At 44.8% G+C, this 21,504-nt stretch overlaps 1 protein-coding gene across 1 annotated transcript in view; it reads left to right on the plus strand.

Annotated features, from left to right (window-relative positions):
• Positions 1 to 13,199: 13,199 nt before the first annotated feature.
• The window catches only part of nhsa (Nance-Horan syndrome a (congenital cataracts and dental anomalies)), a 124,219-nt gene continuing 115,914 nt past the window's right edge, over positions 13,200 to 21,504 (plus strand). Inside the window, exon 1 of the mRNA XM_054788744.1 lies at positions 13,200 to 13,302. Within this exon, the coding sequence (XP_054644719.1) occupies positions 13,257 to 13,302 (46 nt within the window). The 5' untranslated portion in view covers positions 13,200 to 13,256. The remainder of the gene's footprint in view (positions 13,303 to 21,504) is intronic.

The following is a 21,504-nucleotide window of genomic DNA, read 5'->3' on the forward strand; positions in this document are numbered from 1 at the left end:
AACATGTTTACAGTGATTATAGCAAAGATTTGAGCAATATGTCAATAGAAAAAGACATTTGGAGATGTAATAGACAACTTGCAGAACATGGACTTGGGCTGAAAACCCAATTCTACCCCTTTCACCTCATCTTATCCCTTACCCCTAGGTTTTGCGCATTCACAAGAATCAAGTGGTGTCCCAATTCTCCTTAAACCCAGGTTAAGGGGTAAGTGCCTTGAAAACGGGTGTGGTAGGCTACCACATTTGAAACAAAGGGGAAGGCGGAGCTACAACACCCACTGAAATGTACTACTAAATTTAAGTAATTCCGCATAGTTATTGAGTTTTACAGTAACATCACTCATGTTTTATTATATATTCAATTACTAGTTCAACTACTAGTTTTCACTAGTTATAACTATCCGGTTAACACCGATATCTTCACTGCAATCTACTGCATTTCATAAATGATTAAATAATAATTAGATTAGGTCAGTGACAGACTAATGTGACCACAGTTGAACCCTAAGTTCCACTGTTTTGTATTGTTTATTTCATTGACTTTGTCACAAACTTTTTCATGTCACCAAATGGCGATGCGGAACCACGCTGACATTGACATCAGATTTGTGTTTTATACACAGCAGGCACCAAGAAAGTATTTCACACTGTTCCCCTGTATTTCACACTGTTTTCTCAATGTGTTTGCAGTATATTTTCAGATGGCTATGCCTTCAAATCACTGTAGTCTGTGCCTCGTGACCTTAGAAAGTCAGTGCACCGTTGCTGGTACGCCTGTGAATACGCTGGTAGCCCCTTCAGGAGAATCAGCATTTGCTTGCTTGTTACTCCACACGACACTTACTTGCAGCACCTTTGTGTACACTTGCTAGCGGCAACAAACAAATTTATCAAGGCCGCTGGTACCAGGTTTTGGGGATTGAGCTCCTGCAGCTCCAGGAGCTTGCGGTTTGCGTGCCTGGAGGGCGGCAAGACGTAAGTCTGTGTTCTGTGGTCAAAGTGCGTGCCTGTTGGTCACTTGCTGATATAGTTTTTTTTTTTCTAACATTGTCGCAATCAAGAATGTCCCAAAGATCGACTAGAAGCTTGCGATCGATGGGTTGGTGGCCGTTGCTGTATACTGTTGCATTTTTTGTGTAAAAACAACCAGTTTTGTTGACAAAAATTTTACTAAACTGATTCAACCCTTTTTATAAATTCTATTTAAAGAGTCCCTTACATGATTCTCTTTGCTAAATATGCTGTATATTGTTTATCGTTGTGTTCTACCTTTAATAGTGTTTTGTCCTCAGCTCTGCCATTTTTGGTTGGCCCAACGCATGTTGACAGCACATCTGGAAGGATAAATGAAAAAGATGTTACAAACTAAAAACTGATTAAGACATTTGTAGATTGTGACACTTTCAATGAAAAATCCTGTGCAGACAAGCAACTAGGGGTGGCACTCAGATGATTAAGAAGAAGTAATATGCCCTGGAACCAGGTTTGTGCTACCATGTTCATGTGAGGCATGATGCCTCCCAAACAAGCCAGCGCCCTTGCAAAATGAGCTCTCTTAAGAAAGTTAATTCATACATCTGTTGGGGTATTTTATACATGATGAACATTCAGTATATACTGTGTAAAAATTACAAAAAAGCATATGAAAATGATTCAGCCCTTTTTGTAAATTGTATTTCAACTTGCAGTAGTTGCAGATACCAACAAAACAATACCTACTGAAATAGCTCAGCTCATTTAATTTTACAAACAGTCATTGTTTTTATCACTGACTATCTATTGAATATTTGTTCATTTGGAAAATACATATAATTTGCAATGGACCTGAATGATTTCGAGTGCAACGACATTGGTTTGGTTTAATTTTATTTGAACATGCATGAAGGTTACAATGGAATACATCTCCATTCATCCATCCATCTTCTACCACTTATCCGAGATCCGGTCGCGGGGGCAGCAGCCTAAGCAGGGAGGCCCTTCCCACGTCGTCCAGCTCCTCCCGGCGGATCCTGAGGCGTTCCCAGGCCAGTTGGGAGACATAGTCTCTCCAACGTGTCCTGAGTCTTCCCCGAGGCCTTCTACCGGTCGGACTTGCCCTGAACACCTCCCCAGAGAGGCGCCCAGGAGGCACCCTGACCAGATGCCCAAGCCACTTCATCTGGCTCCTCTCAATGCGGAGGAGTAGCAGTTCTACTCCAAGTCTCTCCCGAATGACAGTGCTTCTCATCTTATCTCTTAGGGAGAGCCCAGCCACCTCCCGGCCGCTTCAAACTCGACTGCGAACCGATCCAGTGAAAGTTGAAGTTCACGGCTCGATGAAGCCAACAGGACCACATCATCTGCAAAAAGCAGAGACTCAACCCTGCTGCCACCAAACCAGACTCCCTCAACGCCCTGGCTGCACCTAGAAATTCTGTCCATAAAAATAATGAACAGAATTGGTGACAAAGGGCAGCCCTGGCGGAGTCCAACCCTCACTGGAAACGAGTTCGACTTATTGCCAGCAATGCGAATCAAACTCTGACACCGGTCATACAGGGAACGAACAGCCTGAATTAGCTGGTCCGATACCCCATACTCCCGGAGTACTTCCCACAGAAATAGGAAGACGTGTCGTGGGATTTAGGAGGTCCTCAAAGTATTCTTTCCACCGATCCACAACATCCGGAGTCAAGGTCAGCAGCACACCATTCCCACCTGGAATACATCTCACGAATCATCATTTCACAGTTCCACATGTCCAAAAGAAGTAGGAAGAAGCAAAGCTTACCTGGCTGACGGAGGATATACCGGACTCGGCGATCCAGTTGGAAACATTTGGAGTTGGAGATTGGACTTTAGCGTCTGGTAAACACAGAGGTGGCGGCGTCTGTGTTTACGTAAACAAACGGTGGTGTACAGATGTACAGACGATGGAAAAGCACTGCTCACCGGACATTGAGCTGCTTATGGTAAAATGCAGACCTTTTTATTTGCCTCGTGAGTTCAGCGCTGTGTATTTAACAACTGTCTACATTCCACCACGAGCTAACACCGCTAACGCACTGGGCCTCCTACATGACGTCATCGACAAACACGAGACCAAACACCCTGACGCTGTATTCATTAAATCATTGGAAAAGCTGACCACATTACCATATTCCTTTATCCAACGTACAGACAACTCCTCAAGCAAGCTCCCCCTGTAAGTACAGCAGTTAAAGTGTGGAATGAAGAAACTGATCAAGTACTTCAGGACTGCTTTGGCTGCACAAACTGAGATGTGTTTAGAACTGCAGTGGGGAGGGAAGATTGTACTGTTGATTTGGATGAATACGCTTCCGCTGTTACTGGCTACATTAGCACATGCATAGAGACTGTTACCACCAAGTATTACAGAAAATACCCTAATCAAAAACCCTGGATGAACTGTGATGTAAGGGCTAAGCTACGTGCTCATTCGTCTGCATTTGTCATGGGCACCGAAAAGGCCAGATATGACCTGAAGAGATCCATAAGAGAGTGTGTGTGCAAACTCCACACAGAAATGCCCAGGGGAGAATCAAACCCAGGTCTTCCCGATCTCCAAGCTGTTACTGTGTTGGCCAACGTGCTAACCACTAGACCACCGTGTATGTGTGTATGTATGTATATATATATGTATATATATATATATATATATATATATACATATATGTATATATATATATATGTATATGTATATGTATATGTGTGTATATATATATATATATATATATATATATATATATATATATATATATATATATATATATATATATATATATATAATGGGATGGGTTGAATGGGTGATATAGTCCACCGCTATGTGTGTATGTATGTATATATATATATATATGTATATATATATATGTATATATATAATGGGATGGGTTGAATGGGTGATATAGTCCACCGCTATGTGTGTATGTATGTATATATATATATATATATATATATATATATATATATATATATATATATATATATATATATATATATAATGGGATGGGTTGAATGGGTGATATAGTCCACCGCTATGTGTGTATGTATGTATATATATATATATATATATACATATAATGGGATGGGTTGAATGGGTGATATAGTCCACCGCTGATGGTGATGTCATACATCTACATGTCAAAAAAATCCAAACTATTCCTTTAATTGGCCACCAGGGGGGTTCATTGCTCACTTTTTGAGAGCTTCTCCGATGGAAAATTACTTTCTTTTAGGATGATAGAATATGTTTTATGTATCTCTCGTGTGCAAGTGTTTTCCTTTCATTTACAATCAAGCAGTTTCAATTTTATATCACTGTTTCCCCAGAACCCACCAAAAAAACTGCATAACTTTTACTTTTAATTATTTTTAATTATTAATTATTATTACATTCTAAATGACCCACAGTCCTTTACTTAACCTGAGCAGAAGAAATAACTTCTTTGTACTCTTACTTGTACTGAAGTAACATTTCATCGAAGGAACAGTACTTGTATATATCATATATTAATATTAATATATATAATATTTCAGTACTTTTTCGATACTGCTATGCTATACCCTTTTTCATCTTACTTCATCAGCATCATAATTTGGTGTGTGAGAAAACATACCTTTATGGTAGGAACGTCGAATCGGGAACTGTCTCACTTTCGCACGTCTGCTTGTTCTGCTATGTTCTATTAACAACTGCGTAGTTAATTTATGATGGCGTCTTGCTGTGATGGCGCATTCAAGTAGGCTGGTTAAATTGAGATTTAATTATATCAACTAATTATTTTAGACTCTTTTTATTTATTTATAGGATTGACATTATAGACAACGGTTGTTCCCAAACTTTCAGACATTTGACTTAATGCCACGATATGAATTTCTCTTGGAGATGAATAAAGTATCTAAGTATTCGTTCTACATATCTTTAATTTCAGCCGGATGTTGGGATCCTTCTCTTTGAATGGGTTGAACTTCAGCTTCACTTAGGTCCACTTGCAATCGCTATGATTTCAATCTGCATATTAATTTGATACAAATTGAAAGGGGAAGTTGAACAAACATGATAAAGCAGTATCCAAAGGACCTCGATAAAACCTTATTTTCAGGGGAATCTCCACTCTCTCATCCTGACACGCACATAAATGACAGGTTTTCACCGTGCAGGGATTGGAACACCAATATAAATTAAACCCTCAAGATGAAACACTCGTAATATACAACATAATCATCAAACTTACTTACTTATTCATATAACTCATACAGAGTTATATGTCTCCCTCCTTCTTTCTGCTCGTGCTATGAGGCGTTCGCTTACACTCGTAATTGTGATTGCTAATTGTTTTTCATTTTTATTGAATGACAATGACAATTGGCGTACCCCTGGGGGTACACATACCCCACTTTGGGAACCTAGGATATACAAGCCAAAAATATAAAACTAATAATAGTACAGCTTGTTAGCTGTATCACGGTTTTTATTTTATTTTTATTTTTTTCCTGTCCAGCCAATGGGGCAAATAGTATTGTTGATCTCGATGCCCTTACATGCTTAACAGATTTGCTCTGCCAGGGAAAAGTGTAAGATACTCTTATACTGTTACATAGCTTTATTTGACTTTATATGTTGTTTATTGTTATGAAAATTTGGAGTATCCGGACCGGAGCAGGAGTTACGGTGGCCAAGAAGTGCAAAACACTTTAACAAAAAGCAAAAGAAATTACAATTACACCACCCAGAAAGGCAATGTACCAAATCCCAGAGTTATGCGACGTGATAACGTTTCGACATATCATCCCCAGGCAGTTGGTACTTTCCTTTTTCAGTTACTGTAGTGTGGCCGAGAAGTGCAAAACACTAACAAAAACTAAAACAAATTGCAAATACACCACCAGGAAGGGGATTGTAACTTTAATTGTCCCCCTGTTATACCCTCATTAAAATATTTGATGGACTCCTGTAGTACATCTGTTCCTTCCATTTGGTAAGTAGCATTTAACAAATCCATTTAACAACCAAGGGGTGGCATAGACTAAAACCAAATAGAGTTACAATGGCTGGTCCATCTCCTGCGGCCCCCTTACACTGCTTGCATTTCCCTAACAATATGGCTGCCATTGGGTTTTTAGCTAATTTTGTGTAAGTATCATTTTGTCAGCAAATGCAGTGCAATGCCAGCCAATCAGATCAAGCCACAGGTGGGGCGGCACAAAGGGGTGTCCAGACTAAAACCAAATTGAGTTGCAATAGCTGGTCCATCACCTGCGGTACCCTTACACTGGCTAAGTATCCCTAATCGTACTGTATGGCGCCATAAATATCAGTTCAATTTGTGTACGTATCGTCACTTTGTCGGCAAATACAGTGCAATGCCAGTCAACCTGACCAAGCCCAAAGTAGGGGGGCACCAAAGGGGGCACAAACTAAAACCAAAAATGTAAATCGCTGGAACATCACCTGCGGTCTCAATAAACTGAGTCAGGGTACCGAATCATATGGCCGCCATAATGTATTCAGATCTATTTGTGTACATACTGTCACTTTTTCAGCAAGAGCAGTGCCCCATTTGGTGTGAGCAGGAGTTTAAAGCATGTTGTCCGTGGTTTGGTGCAGCTGTGGTTCATGGATGGGCACTTGGGGGCAACGTGCATGCATGGATTTGATTCAGTCTGAAACGCATTTTAAACAATAAAAAGTTACATTTGGCCACTGCAAGCCAACGGAAAGTGCTAGAGGCTCCATTCAATGTGTGTTTGGGGTAGGTTCGCACTCACTGCATGTTTCATATGGTTTGGTGCATTATGTGGTGCATTGCTCAGGTTATGTTGGGGTTTAGTGTTTCCAACTCGGGTTAGGGGTTCACATGTGGCTTTCAAATTGGGATTTGTGTTTCCAACTAGGGTTACGGTTTCTCACTAGAGTTTCAAATTGGGGTTAGGGTTTCCATCTAGGTTTCAAAACTTTGGTTACGTTTTCAAAGTCAGGTTAGGTTTTATATAATATGTAGTAAACAATTCATACTGAGAGTGTAAAGGTGATTATAGGGGTGTTATTTAATGTCTAAAGGGCTCTAATAATGTTAAAAACTGTATTAGAAAGGCATAAATAGGTTTTCTACGTTGTAACTACAAAAATATTCACTTTATTTACATTGAATCCTATATCGCAAAAAATTGGTGTGTGTTTTTGCCTTTAAGTATATTGTAAATTAAATTGAGATTGTTAATTTCACTATAGCACAAAAAATAATTTTTAATATTTAGTTTAAATTCAAATATATTTTATTGTTTTAGTATTGTTTTTTTGTACATGTATAATATTCATGTAAATCAATTATAATAATTTATTTTAAATAATATGTAATAAAATATATATTAATATAATAAATGGCCAATTTTGAACATATATTTAATATATGATATACAGTATTGTTCCGCCCTGCGTAGTTCAGTCATTGTTTCTGTCGGACCTTTTTTGAGTGACGGACGTATCAGACGAACAGAAGTGAGGCAGTCAGTCACACGTGAGAGTTTCGTCACGAAAACGTTGTCAGATCTTTGTCTGTGAGTTAAATATAGTAAGATTGTATATTGTTCTGCATAGTATTTGCATATACAGTGATGTCTTTCATTATTTGTGATCGTGTTGTTCTAATTAGCTTGTTCTCGCGGTGAAATGTGTTGGCAATATGTAATGTTTAATTCGTCCAGCAGAGGTCGACAGAGCTACGTTTTAATTGCAATTATGTCTGTTATGTCACGTTTGATGTATAGCAATTGTACTGTGAATGTTGTTTATTTGTATATGAGAGGAACAGGTGTAGTTTATTGTGCTAATATGTGATATAATCAAAGCACTTAACTTTTCATATTTGTTTACATCGCACAAAGGATGTCACACTTCGTAATATTTAGTTTGTGTTTATATTTGCAGTCTTACAGTCTATAAAGGGAGGAAAAAGTGTAAAGAAATAAAACTGATGACAAAAAAGGATCTAAAAGAAGGAGCATCAGTCCTCAACCAAATTTCTGGAGCTTCCCTTCCTTCCTGTATGCTGTTATCTATCTGTCTAGCTGCACAGAGCTTAGTTCGTGTTGTGAGGGCGGAATAAGTATAATATGTAATAAAAGGTATTAAATATCTAATAAAATATAATAAATGTTGGACATGTATTTAATATATACAATATATAATAATATAATTAATGTTGAACATATATTTAATATGCATATAATTTAATATATAATAAAAAGTAATAGTTGTCACGGTGCGTGGCTGTCGAGTGCTTGACCCCCAGTATGCAGAGATGAGGCGATGGTGTGCAAAAATAGAGTCTTTAATAAAGTATAAAGTCTAGTATAAAGTATAAAGTCTTTAATAATTCAGATACTCTACGACTACTACTTTTTTTAAAATGTAATTTTATTTATTTTATTTTATTTTATTTTACCAATTTATGTGTGTGGTGTATGTGTGACAGGTGGGAGCTGCTTGTTGTCCTCCGGCGCCTGTGACTGTCCCCCGGGTGACTGGGGGATCGGGGTGGGGGGTGCGTGGTGCTGGGGTGGGGGGATCCCTTGCTTTCTCCCTTCAGAGGGGACGTTGTGGCTTTGTGGGTGGGGGGTATGTGGGCCGCGGGCGGGTGGGCGTGTGGGTGCACGTGGGGGCGGGCGGCGTGGTGTTCTTCTGCGTGGCACTGGCTGGGATCGGCGGGGGGATGCTTGCTCCAGGGTGGGGCGGTGTGAAAGGGTGATGGGTTTGTGTTGTTCTGAACATTCATTTCCCAGGATACGAATGTGAGAAAGGGTTTGTGTTGTTCTGAATATTCACTTCCCACTGTATCTTGTTGTTATCTGCTGACCTTGCCTACCAGGTGCTTGTTATGTACTGAGGAAGACAGGACACTCTTATAACCAAACTAGGTTGCCTGGCGCCTGTTTTGTTAAAAACAGTAACTCTGTGTGCGAATGCCTGAGTTTCGGGGCCGGCACGGGGTGGCCGGCTCGCACGAACAGACTGGCATAAAGAGGGGAGAGCGAAAACACCTAGACGGAGTCTGCTGCGGGTTGTGATCGAACGCCCAGCCGATTGATGCGAACTCTTCCACGGGTGTTGGCTCCCCACCCTGTTGGCGTAGGTAAGAGGCTTTTTCCCTGCAATCATATATCTTGTGTGTTGATGCTTAAATAAATACGCCCTTGTTTAGGCTAAAATACCTTGATGTGTCTGTGTCATTCTGTGTGCCGACTGAACACAATCCTCTAAAAATATTCTAAAACATTTTTGGCGTTGTCGGCAGGATCCACGTTCAGCTGCATGCAGAATGGCTTTGTGCTGTATAAGAAAAGTGAAGAATACAGATGTCCTCACCATGGAGGAAGTGTTGTCAGGGTGGGTAGCCCCTGACGAGGTGAAAGGGATAGGCGCCGTCTTACGACAACGCGGGGGACGCCCTGGGCCGTGGGCTGGCGATATCCCTGTAGCAAGCGCGGAGGTGCTGTTACGAATGTTGAACAAGGTTGAATATAACGAGGAGGCCCCCTTGAGGGGAACACAGGAGAGTTTGTGGATCTGTGCAGAGGCATGGAAGGAGCGTAATCTAGCGGTGGCGAAGGCCAACGCTCAGACGGCGCAACAGACCAAGCAGCTGCAGGATAAGGAAAAAGAGTTAAGGCGAATGCAGTGCATATTGGATAAGACCGTTATGTGCCTGTCGCAATTGATTCGTGCCGCCCGAAATCGTTCATCCCGTAAAGTTGATGCGAAGCAAGTTCGCTCCTTTGTGGCCGGGATGAGTGAAGATTGGGATCCCGGGGGTTGGGATGGGGACATATGGGGAGATGACCCAGACGAGAGGCTGGGACCTCTCCCCGATCCGCCCCCGGTTTGAAGTATTTATCCATCATTAAAGCAATTTAAGAAAATGCAACCTGTTACACGACGACATCAGGTGCAAGGCATAGCAGATATGAGGCAGATGGTGGACGCACAGGGGCAGCCTGTGATAGGAGAACACGGGCGGCCTGTGATGGAGCCTGTGCTTGAGGTGCAGGAACAGCGGTTGATTAAGGAGGACTTTACACAAGATGAGGTGACTCTGATTTTGTCGAGATATAAACAAAGGGAAGAAGAGGCGAGTTAAGTTTGAGGAGGAGGATGAAGCCCAAGTCCTTAAGACTACCTGGTCCGCCACGGATATACGGCCTCATGTAGAATTAGAAATTTATTGGAAGAAATCTGTACAAAAGGTAACAGCGTTGGTGGACACAGGGGCTGAGGCCTCGTTGATTAGTGGAAATCCGGACAAAAGGAAAAATCGTGCCCCTAACGGGAATTGGGGGACAAGTAGTGTAAAAGTATAACACTACCACCAAAAATCGGACAAACGCCCATTAAAAAGTATACCGTTGTAGTCACTCCCATAAAGGAGTGGATAGTGGGAATGGACATTTTGACAGGAATGACTTTGCATTTAAGACACGGGAAGTTTATGTTTGGAGATCTTAGGAAAATAAAGTCTGTTTTGGTGGGAAAAGTGCACATGGCACCATTCCCCATAGCTGAAGCGACGACGTTAATCTCCATGAAACAATATAGAATCCGTGGGGGTCAGGAGGAGATTACTAAAACAATAAAAGATAAGGAGAAATTGGGGTAATTTGTAGATTATGGGGGGAACAACCCGTGGTTGTACAAAAGGATGACAAAATTGCACAGTTAATAATTAAACCATGCAATATGACCCCAGTACAGGAGATTACTCCACCTGAGGTTGTTACTTTTAGAAGTACTAAAGGTTTTGGTTCAACAGATAAGGTGGGAGCTAAAGTGTGGGTGAAGCAGCGGGATGGTCCTCCACAACCCGCTGAAATTATAGCACAGGGAAATGATGCTACCGTGAGTGTCATGTATTCAGGACAGGAGAAATGGGTCAATGTACCTGTGTCAAAATGTTACTTAAGGGAAGATTAGAAAGTGTAGGATGCTATGTCCAACTGTGCTTCTTTGTGCAGGTAAATGATCAACTGGAAACGCTTTACTGGAGTGCCAAGGAGGGCTCGACATCGACAAGATGGCTGGGGACCGCGGACCTGGTGGTGCCGGCTCTTTGGTCACGCGCCTCCTTGCTCTTGGTGTCATGGTGGCCCACTCTTGGGGAACAACCCAAGAAACGACCCGGAACGAGTGCAGGACCACGTGAGCTGTCCGGCAGGTCAAGCATGTCTGATGGCCAACATCACCAGTGACTGTAACATCTACGTCTGTTACACATGCCTGGCACAAACTCTTCATGTCCGAATGGCCCAAGCTACTCAGAGGACTGTGGTGTCATGGACAATCAAGTTTCCAAATCTCCCAACATGTCATCGACGACGTCGAGAGTGGTATGACACGCTGCTTGGAGGGACTGGAACGGTGTTGGGAGTGTCCAACACCATCGACGGGGAGGTCACGCGTACAGTGCTGTCAACCACTGGACAGTATACATCACGGGCGTTACACCAAGTTGGGGAGTGGTTACCTAACGGGATAGGTACACAATTGAGTAATGTCAATTTATGGACGCATCAGTACAATTGGCAATTGACTATGTTTAACGAAACTTATCGCTCCTTAATGAATCTGACCCAAATTGCCAATTGGACTGCTTGTAGTATGCAAATGTTACATGCACGCATTCAGAAGGAAAGGTTTATAACTGGAGTTTATACAGGGAATTATCATCAGTGGAGAAATACTTGGAATATTAGTAAAAAACTATGGCTCCAACTATTTCCGGAACAAACTGTTTGCAATAACACCCAATGCAAAGGTTATTGGTATCAATACAATGTAACTCAAGTGAAAACTGTATGCCGATATGAAGTACTTCCGGTAATATCAATACATGGATATCATTATCTGCATGTGAGTGGAGAGTGGTTTGAAGCCGCAACAAATACGACTTATGACACTGATTTATGTGATAAAACTGATCAAGGGATGGTATGTACTTTACAGATGGGTCACGCTAATCCATGTTTGAGTGATAGTCAGGTAACATTATGTGATTGGAGTGTTGAGACACCACGAGACATGCTATGGCAGGTAGGGCCACATTACCTATGCGTAGCTACCATGAGACAACACCCACAGTTACCTTCAGCTCCATTCGTTGGCTGTCTTAATGATGTACACCTGTGGCATTGGAATAATCAAACGTATTATCTCACCAATTACTCCCAGGAGTCCAGATTGTCAGCGGTGCAGCGGGAGGTTTTGCGCCACCCCTGGACTGTGTCTCTGGACCGGTTCAAATGCGCATTGGACCGGTCCACAGAATTGAAGGATCTGATACAAAGACCTAGGTACAATGTCACGCGGTTGTGGGTGTCCACATTAATAGGGGGGATGAAGTGAAACATGTAGCGAGGCTAGTGCAGCAGAGTTCCGCCCATCATTGGTGGGATATTTTATCTGGAATGTCTGTAACTGCCAGGAAAACCATACTGCCACCCTTGTTTATTTTGGCAGGATGCTTAATTATATTAACCTTATGTAACGTATTCACTTGCTTGTATGTTAGACGAGCTAAAAGACAGCTTGAGAGAATAATTTTTAATCAGTGGTAGTATTATGCGAATTGCTGTGTGTGAAAGCGATGCCCCTTTTGGGCTTACCAAAATTGAGGTAATTGTGGAAAGCGGGGGACCGGATATTTATGTTTGGAATTTTCATGTTGCGGGGAATATGATGTGGGGTGAATTTGTCTGTGACACACAGGCAGATTTACTTGAGAGGGTGCAACACGATCTGGTTAATTGGAATAATTGGGAGGGGAACATGATGAATAATGCTATGTTATGGACGGTGGAAGATTTTATGAATTGAGGAAAATGATGTGCAGAACATCAAGAGTGGAATGTGAAAGGGTGATGGGTTTGTGTTGTTCTGAACATTCATTTCCCAGGATACGAATGTGAGAAAGAGTTTGTGTTGTTCTGAATATTCACTTCCCACTTTATCTTGTTATTGTTATCTGCTGACCTTGCCTACCAGGTGCTTGTTATGTACTGAGGAAGACAGGACACTCATATAACCAAACTAGGTTGCCTGGCGCCTGTTTTGTTAAAAACAGTAACTCTGTGTGCGAATCCCTGAGTTTCGGGGCCGGCCACCCCGTTCTCACGCTCGCACGAACAGACTGGCATAAAGAGGGGAGAGCGAAAACACCTAGACGGAGTCTGCTGCGGGTTGTGATCGAACGCCCAGCCGATTGATGCGAACTCTTCCACGGGTGTTGGCTCCCCACCCTGTTGGCGTAGGTAAGAGGCTTTTTCGCTGCAATCATATATCTTGTGTGTTGATGCTTAAATAAATACGCCCTTGTTTAGGCTAAAATACCTTGATGTGTCTGTGTCATTCTGTGTGCCGACTGAACACGATCCTCTAAAAATATTCTAAAACAGGCGGTCGGGCCGGGGTTTGGGGGTGGCGGGCGGTCCCTGCTACCTGCTGGTGTCTGGCTGGTCTCTGCTTCCTGGCCGGCGGTTGTCTCCCTCCCTCCGGGGTTTCTCCCTTGGCATGTTGGTGGATGGGCGGGGGGTGGAGTGGTGGCCGGTCTGCAGCGTGGCGGGGGCATCTGCTTGGGCGCCGGGCGGGGGGTCGCTCCTCTCGTGGGCCCTATCGTGCGGTGCTTGCTTCTCTGTCCCTCCCTGGCGCCTCTGGTTTGTGTGCTTCGTGGGTGTGGCCGTGCTTCGCTCTATGTGGGGTCCGGTGCTCTTGTGGTCGTCGTAGTGTTGCTCCCTTGCCGGCCGTGGTGGTATGTGGGGGGCGCGTGGGCGCGGTTCCCGCTGTCCTGGTGGCGGTCGGATCTGCCTTGAGGTGTGTGGCTGGTCTGTGGTGTTTGGCGGTTTGGGGGTGGCGCTGTGGACGCTACCTCCGGTGGGTCTCCGGTGTTGTGGGGCGCTGGGGGTATCGCCTCTTGGGGGTTGGGTGGGCCGGACTGGGCATCCTGGCGGGCCGGGTAGGGCCTGTGGTGTGTCCTGCGGCCTGTGGCTCGCCCGAGCCTGGGCTGTGGTGGGTGGCCGGTCGGTCATGTGTCCTTGGTCCCCCCCTGCTCGGTTTGGGCAGCGTTGGGGTATGGGGCCCCCGTCCTTCCTGTTCCACTGCACCACCTCACATACATATAGGACTTTGAGGGGTGGCCTACGGTCGGGCGTGGTTGGGGAGCTGCCTTGCGGGCCTCCTTTGCCCCTGCCGTGCTACTGACTTGTTGTCCCCCAATTTTAATCGCAGAGTAGACACTTAGGGTTTGGGGTTGCTGGTCAGGTGAGGGGCCCTCCGAGCAGCAGCTGTCCCCCGATTTTAATTGCATCATTAGCTATCATCCACATACGCCCCTATCATATACATGCACACAGATACACCCCTCAGGGACACAGAGACCAGCTCTTCATAGCTGTCCTCTTTTATTTTATTTTATTTATTTATTATTTTTTAATTGCATAATAGACACAATCACACCTTATCACATACACGGGTGGGGCGGGCTGGATTGGGGTGCCGCGTGCCTGTTCTGCGGCGCCTGCCCACCAGGGTTGGGGGTGTGGGGGCCTGGCCGTTGCGGTAGCTTGCCCGGGGTGGCCTGGCTTGTGGGATGCCTTTGTCTGGTTTGACTGCCTTTCCCTGGGGTGGCCCTCTGGGGCCTATTGATGCTGGGGCTTGCGCCGGGGGGGCAGCTTGCGGTGCTTTCCCTGGACTGACACGTGCAGCGTGCGCCGGTGCCAGTGCTGCGGGTGGCCCTTGTGCTGCCGCGGGGGCTTGTGGTTGCTGTGCTGCAGCGGCTGCTGGGACGCCGGGCCGACTGGTGGGTTGGGGCTTGGTCATGCTTGCGGGTAATGTGGGCCTGGGTGGCGGGGTGGGGGGAGGGGACGTGTGCCTTGGGGCCGGGCCCGCTGGGGGGGGTTGTGCTCTGCTGGGCGCTTGGGCGTTTGTCGACGCTGCTCTTTGTGCTCTGCTGGGCCGCTGTCTGTGTCCTCGCCTCCCCCGGTCTGTTTGCGAGCTTGTCGGGGGTGGGGCTCCAGTGCGGGGTGGTGCGCTGTCGGCTCTGGTGGCATGTGGCTGGTCTGGCTTCTGGTGGCTGGTGGGGTCCGTCGCCTGGTCTGCTGCTGGTCTCGCCTTCTCGGCTCTGGTGCTTGGCCTCCCTGCGGCTTGCGGTGCGGTGCTCCCGCTCCCTCTCCGGGGTTTGCTGGCCCGCGGGTGTCGGTTGGCGCTGTGTGGTGGTTCGCCTGGCTGCTCGCCCGTTTTTCCGCCCGCTTGCTCAGTTTCCCACTTTCCTCCTCGCTGACTCCTCTGTCTGCCTTGCTGGCGGCGTGTTACTGTTGGGAGGGTGTGGCCTGGTGGCTTCCTGCTCCCCGGCGGTCCGCGCTCTTGGTGCCTGGGTTCTGGATTGTATGTCTGGGACCCCGGGGTCCCCGGTTCCGCTGCTCCTTGGGTTACCAACGGGGGATAGGGCAGGGCTCCGGGTGTCGGGCAGTCGACCACTGTGTGTGTGCGTGTGTGTGTGCGCGTGTGTGTGTGTGTGTGTGTGTGTGCGCGTGCGTGCGTGTGCGTGGGTGCGCGCGTGGGTGCGTAGGAGTGTGTATATGGCGGGCTGGGCTCCACTCCCTGGGGGTGGGCGTGGCGGTGGGGGGGGGGGGGGGGGGGGGAGGGATTGGCGCTTCCGGCGTGGGCGGGCTTCTTTCCGGTTGTGGGGGCGTCTCTGGGCCTGCCGGTTTGTGGCCCCCGGTACTCGTCTGCCTTTGTGGAGTGTGATCTCTCGCTGGTCTTAGGGGTTGGCTGTCCTCCGGCCCGCCGGCGCCCTGTCTTTGGCTAGGATTACTTTTCTTCGGCCCCTTGCTGGTCTTCCCGGGGGGGAGGGTTCTCTGGGCTGGCTCTTGGGGCACTGATCTTTGTGCTGCCTGCCCCTGTGGGCCTGGTGGCCTTCTGGCGGCGGGGGCTTGGCCTGGCTATTTGGGAGGTGGAGGGCGGCCCCTTTCCTTTCATGCCTTCTCAGTGACAATTACACGTCCACACATTCTTGCACCTTTATATATATGAAGTCTTCCCCACATACAGAGATACCTGTACATATGCACACTCACAGTACATACGTACTTCCCCACATTACTCACTGAGTTAACCAGAGTGTTATTATGTTGTTGGTTTTATTACAGCGACGGTGATATCAGCAGTATGACTATAGTTTTTTTTACAATGATGTGCATTACAGTAATTATCATTCTGTTCACTATCATAGATAATCATTTAATTACTACAATTATATGTGACTGTTTCAATGCAGTATTGTCATTGTGATCACTATCATAGTTTATCATTTCATGACTACTATTATGTGTGATTGTCATTGACAGCATTGTCATTGTGGTTGTTGATATTGTTGATATTGTTTTGTCCTTTGTCCTTATGTCCTTGTTCGTCTTTATAGTTGTCACAGACATTTATTTGCTGATGTAGCTCTGTATGTTTCTGTTGTTGTTGTCACAATTGTTGTTGTTGCTGCTGTTGTCCTTGTCTCTTGTCTCCCTTTTTTTTGTCCCCTCTCTTCCTCGCACCTCCCCCTGTTTTGTTTTCTCTTCTTCTCTGTCCCCTCCTGCTCCGGTCCGGTCGCTCCAAATTTGCTTAATAACCAGCATCGAAGTCAAATAAATTCTGTATAACAGGGGAATTGTATATCACACTTCTCCCTGACAGAGTAAATCTGTTGAGCACTTGATGGCATTTAGATCTACAATTCTATCTGCTTTAAAGGCTGGACAGGACAGGTGTAAAAGAAAAAAAAAAATTCAGATACTCAAAAAGACATAGAAACAAAAGGCGACAGAGAGGAAAGCTCTGTGGAAAAAAATGACAGGTACATCCAAGACACAGGTAAAGAGACGATCTAAGTTATAGTACTAGTAACAAACTCAATGAGCCAGCGCCGTACGTCTGATGACGCTGGCCTTTTAACTGCCACTAATTGGCGACAGCTGCGCCGCCACCAGGCTTGACGCGGCTGCCACTTGTCTCCGGAGAAAGTGCGACCCGCCAAAATAAGAGCGCAGGACAGGAAGCACTCTCTCCTGTCCTGCGAAACGTGACAATAGTACCATGATTGATTCTACCATTATGACTTTATTCCTATAATATTTCTGCTTTATTATTTTATTATTATTAAAATTACAGCTTTTGTTTGTTTTTCATAATATTACGAAAAAAAAAATTCAACTTTATGCTCCTAAAATTGTGTACAACTTTTTTCCCTAAATATTTTATTTTTGTAAAATGAGTGTTGATTTTTCCATGTTTCTTGTTAAATTATATTTTGGAATGTGCCACGGGCCAATAAAAATACAAAATATGAAAGTGGCAAAGTTGCATTCATTTTACACTCCTTGCTGGAGCTTGCTGGAGAACAGTTGGACTGGGGTGTCCAACCGCATTAGGTTGCAAACATACACTGCCTGTTAGCCCACAAGGGGGCGCCATAGTTTCATTGTTCAGTTGAGACTGCAGAAGCGGAGTGTTCAGATTTCAATATGGCTGCGAGGATAGAAATGTAAACAATTGTCACCGAGGTTTGTAAATTCACTTAAGAGGCTAAAAGCTGCTTTGCTCTGTCGGAGTTTCATACCAGAACTTCACCAGCGGAGAACCACTGCCTTAAAGGACCTTTAATGAGACTTTTTTATATCAGTAATGATCACGACTGCTGGCTCAGGTAACCACACATGCAGCTGATGGAGCACCCGTGGTTTATTGCTGGTGTACCCACTGGCTGCCTGGAAAATGCTTCCACGGTGTCAAGCGGTTCAGGGAATGGAAATACAGTGTATATATACAGTACAGGCTAAATGTTTGGACACACACAACACAACCCTATGGTCCCAACGCCATTAATATGGCAAGAAATTCCACTAAGTCACCAAGGCACCCCTGTGAAGTGAAAACCATTTCAGGTGACTACCTCATGGAGCTCATTGACAGAACCCCAAGGCTTTGCAGCGTTATCAAAAAAGCTACTTTGAGCAACTTTGTGGAATTTAAAATATAAGACATATTTAGAGTTATTTCACACTTTTTTGTTAAGTACATAATTCCACGTGTTCATTCATAGTTTTTATGTCTTCTGTGAGAATCTAATAATGAAAACAAAGAAAACGCATTGAAAAAGAAGGTGTGACCAAACTTTTGGCCTCTATTGTATATACACGGCTCAAAAAAATTAGAGGAACACTTCGAAAACACATCAGATCTAAATTGGGGGAAAAAAGATCTTCAATATCTTTCCTGATAATAAGTGGGTGATGTATTAGTAACAAAATGATGCCACATAATTTGATAGAAATGAAAATGATCACCCTATAGAGGGGGGAAATCAAAGACACCCCAAAAATGAAAGTGAAGAAATGATGCAGCACATTCATCCATTTTGCTAAAATGTCATTGGAGCAACTCAAAATGATTCTCAGTAGTTTGTGTGGCCCCCACGTGCTTGTACGCATGCCTGACAACGTCGGGGCATGCTCCTAATGAGACTACGGATGGTGTCCTGGGGGATCTCCTCCCAGATCTGGACCAGGGAATCACTGCAGTACCTGGACGTGTAAGGTACATAAAAAAGGATACAATAAGTTAACAAGGCTAAAAACAGTTTCAAATGCATAAATATTCAATTGTCAAAAACAGACACCCCACTATTTTAAAAATATTTTTGTCTCTAAAATAATTCAAATCCCTCTTGTTGGTGTTTAGGTGTAATACCGCAAGTCCACTAGGGGGTGCTGGTAGCGATAGTGGTATAGAGTAGGTGTTAAAACGACAGAGGAAGAATAAATCCTGCTGGTGAAGATACAGCAACTCATCGTGGATTGTCTTCCTTATTCTCTACCACAGGTTATAGAAAGTAGAAATAACTCACACAAACAGATGTAAAGAGTGGAGAAGGTTGATAAAGTAAACAGCTACATGTAAAGTGGTACGTTATACAATGTATTGTTGAGCATTTGAGCACATGCTAAATGGCTAATGCTAACGGGCCTTGGTGTATGGTGAATAGCACTAAGCAGGCAAATTGAAATATGTGAATTGACTGTGTTGGTGATGTTATTGTGCTAAAGATATATTATATAAGTATACATTTCTGCCATGGTTCGTTGAAGCTGTCGGGAAGTTGACCCCCAGGGTGCAGAGAGAAGGCGGCAAAGTACAAAAATAAAAGTAATTTTATTGCACAGGACAAGAAAAAACTAAAAGTGACAGAGGAAAAACTCTGTGGGGAAAACTAATACAAAATATAAGCAGGTAGGTGACAGCACTGGAAAGTCGATGAAAATAACAACAACAATGAACCAGCGCCGCGCATACGACGGCGCTGGTCTTTTAACTGTCACTGATTAGTATTGACCGCAGCTGTGCGGCCACCAGGCGTGGAGCAGCAGTTCCTTCCGCCACACACCGGAAGCACCGCTTGCCAGTATAATGGCGTAGGACAGGAAGTACACGCTCCTGTCCTGCGAAGCGTGACACATTTTGTCCCTAAATTGTCACTTGATCGACATGTGAAGAAAATGCCTTGACATCAGAAATGCTGTTGTATAACTGTTTAATCAGTGTTCAAATGAAGGTTAAACTGATAATACGTGAAGTGTTATTTTTCTGAGAGGAAGAATAAATCCTGCTGGTGAAGATACAGCAACTCATCGTGGATTGTCTTCCTTATTCTATACCACAGGACTATAATTCCCACCCCTCTCCAGGCAGGAGGGGCAACAGACGCATGGAGGAGATTCCAGGAGAGAGGTAGTTACTTCAGGAGAGCTGGACAGGGCCGTAGAAGGTCCTTCAACCCTCAGAAGGATCGGTATCTGCTCCTTTGTGCAAGGAGAAACAGGATGAGCACTGCCAGAGCCCTACAAAATGACCTCCAGCAGGCCACTGGTGTGAATGTTTCTGACCAAACAATCAGAAACAGGCTCCATGAGGGTGGCCTGAGGGCCCGACGTCCTGTAGTGGGCATGACTAGCATGACCGGTTTGGTGGTGGGTCAGTGATGGTCTGGGGAGGCATATCCCTGGAAGGACGCACAGACCTCTATAGGATAGATAATGGCACCCTGACTGCTATTAGGTACTGGGATAAAATCCTTGGACCCATTGTCAGAACCTACGCTGGTGCAGTGGGACCTGGGTTCTTCCTGGTCCACGACAATGCCCGACCTCATGCGGCTAGTGTATGCAGGTAGTTCCTGGAGGATGAAGGAATTGATACCATTGACTGGCCCCCACGTTCACCTGACCTCAACCCAATAGAACACCTCTAGGACGTTATGTTTGGGTCCATCCGGCGCCGCCAGGTTGCTCCTCAGACTGTCCAGGAGCTCATGGATTCCCTGGTCCAGATCTGGGAGGAGATCCCCCAGGACACCATCCGTAATCTCATTAGGAGCATGCCCCGACGTTGTCAGGCATGCGTACAAGCACGTGGGGGCCACACAAACTACTGAGAATCATTTTCAGTTGCTACAATGACATTTTGGCAATATGGACCAGTGTGCTGCATCAATTTTCACTTTCATTTTTGGGGTGTCTTTGATTTCCCCCCTCTATAGGGTGATCATTTTCATTTCTATCAAATTATGTGGCATCATTTTGTTACTAATACATCACCCAATTATTATCAGGAAAGATATTCAAGATCATTTTTCCCCCAATTTAGATCTGATGTGTTTTTGAAGTGTTCCTCTAATTTTTTTGAGCCGTGTATATACAGTAGAGGCCAAAAGTTTGGACACACCTTCTTTTTCAATGCGTTTTCTTTGTTTTCATTATTAGATTCTCACAGAAGACATCAAAACTATGAATGAACACGTGCAATTATGTACTTATGTACTGATGTGTTTTTGAAGTGTTCCTCTAATTTTTTTCAGCAGTACATATAAAACTCTTCCCTCACACACCCCCCCATCACCCCTGGTAGGGTGGGTGGCTGTTCACCTCAAGCTCAGGTCCTCTATCAGAGGCCTGGGAGCTTGAGGGTTCTGCGCAGTATCTTAGCTGTTCCTAGGACTGCGCTCTTCTGGACGGAGATCTCTGATGTTTCTCCAGGTATCTACTGGAGCCACTTCTCCAGTGTGGGGGACACGGCCCCCAGTGCTCCTACGACCACGGGCACCACTGTTGCGTTCACCTTCCAGGCTCTCTCCAGCTCTTCCTTGAGCCCTTGGTATTTCTCTTGTTTCTCGTGTTCCTTTTTCCTGATATTGTCATCATTGGGGATGGCTACATCGATCACAATGGCTGTCCTCTGCTGCTTATCCATGATCATGATGTCCGGTTGATTAGCTACAACCATCTTATCGGCCTTTATTCGGAAGTCCCACAGGATCTTAAGCCTCTCATTTTCCACCACCTTGGGAGGTGTTTCCCACTGAGATCTAGGGGTCTCCAGTCCATATTCTGCACAGATGTTTCTGTACACTATAC

Source organism: Dunckerocampus dactyliophorus, chromosome 10, assembly GCF_027744805.1.
Source record: "Dunckerocampus dactyliophorus isolate RoL2022-P2 chromosome 10, RoL_Ddac_1.1, whole genome shotgun sequence".
NCBI lineage: Eukaryota > Metazoa > Chordata > Actinopteri > Syngnathiformes > Syngnathidae > Dunckerocampus > Dunckerocampus dactyliophorus.